Source organism: Pelecanus crispus, chromosome 4, assembly GCF_030463565.1.
Source record: "Pelecanus crispus isolate bPelCri1 chromosome 4, bPelCri1.pri, whole genome shotgun sequence".
NCBI classification, from domain to species: domain Eukaryota; kingdom Metazoa; phylum Chordata; class Aves; order Pelecaniformes; family Pelecanidae; genus Pelecanus; species Pelecanus crispus.
Window position 1 is genome coordinate 44,190,884 of NC_134646.1, and position 10,317 is coordinate 44,201,200.

General features: G+C 45.6%; 1 protein-coding gene across 1 annotated transcript; it reads right to left on the bottom strand.

The window, feature by feature from the left end:
- Positions 1-237: 237 nt before the first annotated feature.
- On the bottom strand, positions 238-8,789 carry HPF1 (histone PARylation factor 1). Its single transcript, XM_075709587.1, has 8 exons — positions 8,718-8,789; positions 7,394-7,553; positions 5,627-5,813; positions 5,028-5,126; positions 3,812-3,962; positions 3,012-3,099; positions 2,226-2,398; positions 238-369 (listed from the first exon to the last, which is right to left on the bottom strand). Exons 1-8 carry the CDS (start codon positions 8,772-8,774, stop codon positions 238-240), a joined length of 1,047 nt encoding a protein of 348 aa, XP_075565702.1. The 5' UTR covers positions 8,775-8,789.
- Positions 8,790-10,317: the final 1,528 nt, after the last annotated feature.

Sequence of the window (10,317 nt, forward strand, 5' to 3'; positions counted from 1 at the left end):
GCGCGCTGCCTCCCGCCCGCCGGTTGCCGCAGCGGCGGCACGTGACACAACACCCTCCCACCACCACCACCTCCACCCCCAACCCCGGCGCATGCGCGGCGGTCGCGCGCGAGCAGCAGCCGCAGGCACCGCCCCGTTGGCAAATCTTTACTGAGGGCGGGAACGGCCCCGCCGCGCGCAGCGCCCGCCCCGACAGCGTAGCGTAGCGCAGCCCGCCCGCCCCGCTGCAGCCCCCGCTCAGGGCGAGAGCCGGTCCACCTCCTCCTGCCGCCGGTCGGCCAAGTGCGACTGGATGATGTCGGCGAAGAGGTTCCTCTTGAGCAGGGTGTACGCCAGGGGCAGCAGCTGGCCCACCGTCTTGTGGAAGTACTGTGGGGAGAGGGAAGACAAGAGCAGCCCGGGGGGTCAGGGCTCGGCTCCGCTTGCACAGCGAGAGCAGCCTGGCCTGGCGGCTTTGCCGCACGCCCACGCCGCGCCTCCGACCGCCGCAGCACGGCTGGGCCGGGCTGCCCGAGCTGCTGCAGCGAGGGACACAAATCCTTTTAGCAGCGCAAGAGATGGTGACTAGCGCTAAGGCACGGAGTTGTCCGGCCTGCACTTGAAGTCCCACATCCTGTCACACTCCACAGCTCGAGGGGGATCACGGTGGTACTTAGAACCATTTAAATGCTTCAAAGGTATAAAAGTCAGAGCGTATTTAGCTTTTGTTATCATTACCATACACGTAAGCCCGTTAAACCTCCTCCCCCTCATAGGAGAGGCCCGAGTCATTCTCTGTGTCTTAGGCTACAGATAAAGCGTGCTGCTTCTGGCTCTGCACGCAGGGCTCTAGTCGGAACCGGAAAGCAGCTCTAACCGTACGCAGACAGGCAAAACCGCTGGGCCCAAACCGTGGTGTTATTTATGTGTAAAGCCATTGTTTTTCCTTTCTGTCTACTACACAAGAAAATGAAGTACGGTTTCTATTTTCAGAAAACAGCTGCAAAATTACAGCCATTTCAAATTGCTGCATAAGACAGGTCTCAGGCCATGTCACAATGCTGGAAAGATAATTATGCATTGCACAAGTTTGCCAGTGGTTAATCTCAGGTGCTGAGAAGCACGCAGTGTGACAGACAGGTTTGCCTCCACCTACTCAGCCAGCTGGAAGCAACTGCTTCCTTCACAGCCCTTCCAGGTGTAGGAGGGAATTAAGCAGCTGAACCAGCACAGTCACTGAAGGAAGGGTCCTAAACAAGGATAGCAGAGGAAAATACAATGCATTCTCAGATGCTGTAGGGAACTTAGGAGAGCAGGGCAGGAAATCCAAGAGACACATTAGTAATTTAACAGCATATGCACAGAGCAGTGAATTTTCCTTCGTTTCAGTGGCTAAAGATTTTAACTGGCATCCAGTGCAACTTTTCTGGGCCTACATTTAGTACTGCAAGATTGTCATCTTTCTACACGATGCTTTGGAGCACCCCTTAGCCAATACTGGTTTTACTGAAAGAAGCTATTTAGCATGGGTGTTTCTATGACCATCCATTCATGTTACACTTATGTTGAAGCTTCTTTATATGTTATTTCCTAGCCGTGGATTTATTATGGACATGACCCTTTTCATCAATGGAGCAGTGGCTAATACAGAACAAAAAGTGTTAAGAAGAATCTTTATGTGTGATTAAGTGCTAGTCAATCAGCTTATTTACAACCTTCTTCATTAACGCAGAACCAGAAAGAGCGATTATTAGAAGCTTAGAGATCCAGCTTAGCTGGTCTAGGTCGGCAACTGACTGACGTTCCATTTTTTTGGCTGGGGTTACTGCAAACGTCAGTCTGTTTCTCGATCCAGATGAACCGGCATGCTTGCGGCCATACAAGTAGCTGGGGGTAGGAGGCTACAGCTATTCAGTGTATCTGGATCAGACATTCTGCGTTTTTAGGAGTTTAATGACAACTCCTTGTATTACGCACACTACACCACACCAGTCAAATGCTGTTTAAATGCTTCTGGATTGCAGGATTGTGCTTTCATACAAGCAATTGTAAGTTCAACATGGAATGATGATGTAAGCGTGACTTTTTAAGTCTTCACAAATTAAGAATATTCTTGTAGACTTTCATGATACCTAGGGATAATTCTGTGATAGGATTGGGAATAGAGATCTACGACACAGAAGAACTCCCAGTCCATGCATAAAATAATGTGTAATTTTGTGAAGTATGATTGTTGGAGTACTCACATGCGATCCATAGCAAAACAGGTCCATTCCCAGTTCATATCCCATTCCATAGTCACATTCATCATTAGCAAACTGAACAAAGGTGAGCATTTCTTGAATGGGTGCAAAGGCCTTCAGTCTCTCATCGTCAGTAGGAGCATCAACAATGGCCTTGCAAATTTTTTTGAGATTAGCTGCAAAAAACAAAAGCAGAAATATTTAGACATTTTTAAAAAGAAATTTGATATTGCACAGAAGTAGTTTGTGGCAAAACCATACCTGTGTGTCACGCTTACATGAACAATTACTGGGCACACCCTGAACTGCTGGTGAAAAAGTTTCCCCCTTCCCCTTGCTGCTCATTCTGGCCCCACCCCCATCCGTCTCAGTTCCCCATACAGAGACAAGCATTTGCATGGTGAACTTGCACCACAGAACTGATTCTGGTTAGAACAACACTGGGGCAGGATAGGGGGATAAGAAATAAACTCACAAATCCCTGAATGTAGATCAGTTCTTTGGATCTACTTCCTGCATGGCTGTGCCAACACAAAAGAGAGGGTCATCTAAACTACTACTTCATGAATTATTATTTCAGATTTAGCACGTTTCATTGATTCTCATCTGGTTTGTTTAAAGAAAATACCTTGAGCTCAACTCTGATGGTTCAGATTTCTGCCTTTTACTCCCACCGCTCATATTCTCAAGTAGGAAATACAAAAGCAGGTTGGGTTTTGCAGAGTTGCTGTGCGACTGAAGGTTGTTTACTTAAATAAAGCAGAATAATACAGTAAACAAGATATTTACCATTTGTTTCAGGAAGTTCTCTGTATCCAACATCATTTTTGTCTACAGGAACAACTAGGCCTGCTCCATGAAATGCTTTGGTCACCACCTAAATAAAGACACAGGAAATTGAATATAGCACCGTAAGTCAATACTGTGACATAAACCCACTCACCTCACTAAACACCACCTGACTGCTGGTGCTCAAACCTAAGACAGTGTCCAGGCTCTAGGACATCAACTTCGTTTTAAAGTATACAGTAGTTACTTTTAAGTACTGAAGTTTAAAATAACTGGAAACTCCATTTCAGCCAACTTCTGAAATCTAGGAATCCTTGTAGTCCAGGGACTACATTTGTTTAGCCACTCCCTACCATAATTATTTCTGATCGGTCTGCAAAAAAACTCTATTACTAATCCATATCATCCTTAATGTTCCCATTTCCAAGAGATCCAACCCAACTGTTTACATGAATCTTCACTCTGAAGCTGTTTTCTCCATGCTCTCCATTTTAGTTTTTAGACTATTTCCCTTACTGGGTTTTTGGGTTTGGGGTTTTTTTTTTTTTTTTCCTTTAATTGAATGCCAAGCTATGGTTTACAAGAGTGAAGTGTTTTGATTTAATCCTATTATTTGGAACACACTTATATTAATCTTCCCTCTCCTGAAGTTTTATAGAGCAAGCTGATTAGCTCTGGAAATTCCTAAATGAAGCATCTTTACTGACTAGGAGGAAAAAATAAAAAATATTTAAAAAAAACCAGGCAAGTAAATGAAAAGAGTTTAACAGAACTTAGTTCTCTCCAGGGGAAAGTCATACTTTCTTATCTCTCTGTTTCATCTTCATGGTTTTTTGTTCCAGAGAATAACCCAGTTCTTTTGCTGTTCCTGTTAGTTTTTCATCTATATCTTTCAGAATAGCATTTTTCTTTTTATCGGTCACTTCTTTAAGTTTTTTTGACAAAAATAATCTGCAAACAGAAGAAACATGTCTTAAAAGAGCTTAACAGAAAACAAACAAGTGAGTAACATTCTAATCACTAACCCTCCAAATCTCATAGTGAAGATTAGCAGTCATGGGTTTATTTATACACACAGACTTGGGAATGCAAGCCTCTTAACAACAAGAAAAAAAAAAGTCTGGCACAGACAGCACTTTGGCATTTCCTATCTGTATTTGCATTACAATACCGTTTATGCAATCTGCAGGTGCTGAAGATTCTCCTGGACTCAGTAGCTGTTCATCTTTCTATCTTAAGAATTGAGTTTGCTGCTTCAGTGCTATATACACTATTTGTCATCCAAGTCATGCACATAAATACATATTTATGAGTTTCATCATGGTGCTTTCAAAACAAATGTCCTCGTTTAACTCTGCACTACACGGGGGTTCTTTTGCAGAAGCTTTTCTTCAGTATGCTTTCACTTACTGACACGCTTCTGTCCTTACAGAGCTTTCTATTTTTAACTGACAGGTCATGAAATCTGTTGTTTACATTCACGATGCAGGACTATGTAAAGCTTCATGAATCATATTGAATTATATATCCATATAAATGTTATCGTGCCCCAGGTCAGAAGTGGTACTTCTTGTAGTTTTATATACAAAAATAATGTACTTCCGTGTAGGGAAAACCAAGATCTAGATGCTACTCATTGAGTACGATATTCAGATTTCCTTCACTAGTGTTTGAGATGCCCTTTCTTATGATGTATTTTAACATACCCACTGGGCATTTTTTTGTTTCCCTATAGAGACTATCCCTTCCAATGTATTTAAAGAATGAGATAATTAACACTTATCTATTGAGATAATTAACACTTATCTACTTTACCTGTAAATGGAAAACACTGTCAAGAAGCCTATTAAGGCTTTTGAGAGTACCATTAAACTTGCTAGCAGGAACAAAAAAAACGAGGGTTTCTTGAGAAAGAAAGATACAAAAGTTAGCTGCATTATTCCACATCGTATCTCCCAATGAATAGTTTCTCTTCTACTCTACTTATTTATAAATAGATGTAAACATGAACCTTACTTGACTGCGGCAAAGACATTATCACCAACTTGTGAAATCACACAGCCCTTCTTAGCTTCATTGACACCAACCCACACTGGAAGCTCCTCTGGCACATCCCTATTTATGAAAAAGTACACACAAATAGTTGAGCCGTGTCCATTTTTTCTATTTCAAAGTAAAATTAATTTGCCTCCTCACCATACTGCCATCTCCTTCAGAAACCTAACAAGAAACACCCTTAGATCTAAAGCTCTAAAATCTTACAGCATGGCTTCGAAAGGAGCTTGTATCAATACATGCAGAGAGAATACACATTCCCTTTATTTCATAGGGATTGACTACTTCTTCTAAGGATCAGGGCAAAACTTAAAGATTAATAAGTGAAGGTGCTCTGGAGGGTTGGGAGAGGTAGTTCAATAAATATTTAAATCTAGTCTTCAATATCTTTGATTGTTTTTAATAAAAGATATCAACCCATGTATTAATATCCAATCACAGAAGAGAAAGCTTTTTGTTTGGTGATAGTGCACAGTTCTCAAATCCTGTCTTGTAGAAAACAGAGGAGAAAAAGCTACACATAATTATAGTCCAGCAAGAGCATATATTAAATAAAATACCTGAAATATCCCATGTGATACTGTGTTTTGCTATCCCCGACAAGTATAGTCTGGAATTCTGGGGGATCATAGAAGAATCTCCAATGAAGATTGAAGTCCAGATCTGTTGATTTTGCTTTTTTGTGTTTTCCAGCGAGAATATCATATGGTCCAACCAGCGTAAGTCCAACACTTGACACAAGTGCCTCTGAAAAGCAAAGCATGAACTGGTTTACTTTCTGGTGAGTGCATAAATGAAGGTATCAAAAGCTTCCATGAATCCAAACCACTCAAACATTGTTTAACAGAAAAGGAAAGCTGAAATGTTCTTTTATTCAGATAGCTTTTATTCAAGAGTTCAGTTATTACACTTCTCATAAGAACTAGTGGTCAATGGCTCAATATCCAGATGAAGACCGGTGACAAGTGGAGTCCCTCAGGGGTCCGTGTTGGGACCAGCACTGTTTAACATCTTCATCAATGACATAGACAGTGGGATGGAGTGCACCCTCAGCAAGTTTGCAGATGACACCAAGCTGAGTGGTGCAGTGGACACACCTGAGGGACGGGATGCCATCCAGAAGGACTCAGACAAGCTTAAGAAGTGGGCCCATGTGGACCTCATGAGGTTCAACAAGGCCAAGTGCAAGGTCCTGCACCTGGGACAGGGCAGCCCCCAATATGAATACAGGCTGGGGGATGAAGGGATTGAGAGCAGCTCTGCGGAGAAGGACTTGGGGGTGCTGGTGGATGAAAAGCTGGACATGAGCTGGCAATGTGCACTTGCAGCCCAGAAAGCCAACCATATCCTGGGCTGCATCACAAGAAGCGTGGCCAGCAGGTCGAGGGAGGTGATTCTGCCCCTCTGCTCTGCTCTGGTGAGACCCCACCTGGAGCGCTGCATCCAGCTCTGGAGCCCTCAGCACAAGAAGGACATGGAGCTGTTGGAGCGGGTCCAGAGGAGGGCCACAAAAATGATGTGAGGGCTGGAGCACCTCTCCTACGAGGACAGGCTGAGAGAGCTGGGGTTGTTCAGCCTGGAGAAGAGAAGGCTGCAGGGAGACCTTATTGCAGCCTTTCAGTACCTGAAGGGGGCCTATATGAAGGATGGGGAGAATCTTTTTAGCAAGGCCTGTTGTGACAGGACAAGGAGTAATGGTTTTAAACTGAAGGAGAATAGATTTAGACTGGATATAAGGAAGAAATTTTTTACAAGGAGGGTGGTGAAGCACTGGAACAGGTTGCCCAGAGAGGTAGTGGAGGCCCCATCCCTAGAAACATTCAAGGTCAGGTTGGCTGGGGCTCTGAGCAACCTGATCTGGTTAAAGCTGTCCCTGCTCACTGCAGGGGGTTGGGCTAGATGAGCTCTAAGGGTCCCTTCCAACCCAAAACATTCTGTGATTCTAAAAGAAACTGTTCTTTCTAGAGCACCTAGGGATGCCACATTCTGTTATACAATAAATTTGGGGAAGCTGAAACCTGGATCGATATGAGGAAACTTCACTTCCATACTAATCATTTTAAATGTACTTGCAAGGAAGGCAGATTTAGACAACATTTAGTCCCCTTGTATTACACGATTTAAGTAATTATAATTTAGAAAGCTTTAAGTACAGCGACATCTTTGTGATTATCTCCAGTATTCTTGTTTACACATGTAAATATCCTACATCTTAACTGAAGACTGATGCAGCATTAGAATGCATCTGACCACCTCCAGTCTGCCTGCCTTCAGGTTGGTTTTGAGAGTGAAAGTTAGAAAAGGCAAAAAAATATTTTAAAACTCACCACTTGGTTTCTCAGGATCTAGTTCCTCACAAAACTTCCAAAACTGATAGAAGTCTTCAGGCAGTCTAAGCCGATAGCGTGTTTCTGCTTCTTCGCGAAGATTATCAGGGATATCGGCCTGATTTGACCTTCTCTTCTTGACATCTCCATTTTTTTCACACTGCAGGTAAAAAAAAAGTTCATTTAGTTGCTTCCTGTCAGTTCTACTAAAGGATTATACAAAGCTTCTGTATTAAGGGAGGAACAATGATTAAGACCATTAAGTCATGCTTATTAGTTAAAACAGCACATACACTGATTAGAACATCTATTTTGGACAGAATCCTTTAAAAGTGCATTATCTGAGACGTGCTAAACTTGTACGAAATAGCAAAGTGCTACTTTGACATTAATGGGTCAATATAACCAACAGAGGCACTTTTATTAGTTAATCAAGTAAAGGAGTAAGCAATCCCAAAGTTTAATCTAAGTTCTACATTATTTTAAAATGACCATTTCCAATCACACAGCAGCTTCCATCAAAGAAACTCGTGTGTTTTACAGACACTTGGAAGTAGGGATACTATTTTGTCACATCTGGTTAAACGACACAACAAAAATCCTCCAAGTTTCTACAATCTGAAGTACTCCACTATTCAACACCTGAACTGGTGCAGTTTACAGCAGAGCATTTTAAAAGTAACTTGAAATTTAACTTGCTTTGAAAAATGATGTAACATGAACTGAAACGGGCTAGGAAGTGATCCATGCAAGCATGCACACCAGTAAAGCGGTAACCTCAACTACCTCATAAGGCTCCAAGAATTAGCAGGAATCATAACCCCCTGTTTTGAAGATGAATAATAATGAAAAAGCAAGGTTTCTCGTCTCTTGTTAGGGCAGTACAAGGAGGCAGACATTTCACCTCTTAAGTGGGCCGCCATCAGGTACTTAACTATAGCCCCGTCTCCAGCAGCAGGCACGCCGGGCGGCTGAGGAGGCTGGGGCAGCTGCTGTTTGTAAGCAGCACACCTGAAACGCGGCGGTCACCGGGGAAAAGCCCGGCTACGGGGGGGAGGCTCCCGTGTTGGAAAACGAGGGGCCCCAGGGGCTACGGAGCAAACCACAACGAGGGGCGAGGAGGCCCGGCACCACCGCAAGGCATCCGCGCCGGTCCAGGCCTACGGCCCCACGACCGCGGCCCTCGGAGCTCGCCCCCCGGCCCGGGGGTGCCTCAGGCCACGGCTGCCGGGCCCCGCTGGCAGCCTCGCTGCCCTCAGGCGCGGCCACCCCCCCCACGCCCCCCACCCCCCCCGCGCGCTCCCGCCCGCCCGCTAACGGCCACCTGCTCGCCGGCCGGGCCCGCCGCCCCGCGCGGCCTCCGCTTCCCGCCACCTGTCATGCTCGCGCCGGCCGCATCGCGCGCGCGCGCGCTCGCCTCTCCCCGCCCCGCAACCGCCGCCCCGCTGCTTCCGAGGTCGCGCGCTGCGCCTGCGCGGGGGAAGGAGGGGCCGCCCAGGGGGCCCCCGCCCGCGGAGGGGGCGGAGCGCCAGCCCGAGGGGCAGCAGGCGGCGGGGGGCGCCGAGCGCCTTCCCATCCCACCCCAGCCCGGCACCTTGGTGCGAGGTGATGCGAGCGCTCTCGCAAGGGCGGTGCGCAGGCTCACGTCTCCGCGTCAGCTGCGGAGCGGGCTGGCGGGGGGGCGGGAAGCGGGGGCGCGGCGGTAGCCCGCAGGCTCGCCTGAGCCCCGGGCTGCGGCGAGCGTCCCGGCCTCCGAGGGGGAGGCGAGGCGGCAGGAGGACGAACGCGGTTTGACTCTGGGCTGCGAGCACGTCCGCGGCCGGAGCGGGGTGCTGGAGCCGGAGCCGGGAGGCTGGCAGCCCTGTCTCCTCCGAGGCGGGCTGGCTCGCCTCAGGACTGCCCACGTACGCTTCGGAGGCTGATTTTTGGTTTACCCTGATTACACAGACGTGTAAGTTCCTGTAGTACAAGTTAGGGTTGTATATAGCGATGAGATGGCGGGGGAGAAGATTACCTGAATCAAATGTAGGCTTTCCCTTCAGAGCTAAAAACATGAGAGGGGAAGTGATAACTAGTTTCAGTACACAGGAAAAAAAAAAAAAAAAACCACACAAAACCCACACACACCACACCCCAATCCGCTAAGCCTCTGCTTTAGCATTTGACAGCTGCCAGAAATATAAAAGTGTCATCACATAATTTGTCTTCCAATGAAAGAATCGAGGCAGTAATGTGTAACATGCAGCAAGTGGGACACATTCCTCGGTTTAGAAAAAGCACAAATTATGCAACAGCCGCTCATTTAAGTATATTGCTGAAATGCTTTGCATGGAAAAAGAGGCCTAGAAAACCAATAGCACAGAAGGAGGCGGTGGGGAGCTGGTTATATATAAACCTTCACTTTTTTTGTTTCAATAAATAAAACCACTGCAATCTGGCTTAAAGAAGCGTAATGTAGTTTAGCTACAGCAATTCTTTCTGCTGTGTAGCGTGTTCAGCGAAGGTGCATGTATAGCAGAAATCCAGTGGAGTTTATCATCTTGCAATCCGTTAAAGTTGTAATTACTTGCTGTGGCATAGATGATTAGCTTAGGTCTAGGAATAAGCTGCAGTGCCTTTCAACCACCTATGACATTGACAGTTATGCAACTAACACAAAGCTTGATAATTTTAAGTCTGTCTGCAGCATTCATTCTTAACAGTTACACACAACATCACAGGAAACTTGGTCCTGACTGAAGATGTTGTTTTCTGTATGTAAAAACAGCTAGGCACTTCAGAGAAATCATGGGTTGATACAATACAGATACAGGACAATCAGTGACTGTATCATGGATACAGGACAATCCTCATTCAGCTGGAGAAATTGTTTAAATCAACATGCACGTTAAGTGGTTTGCTTATAAAATCCTGCACACATGAGG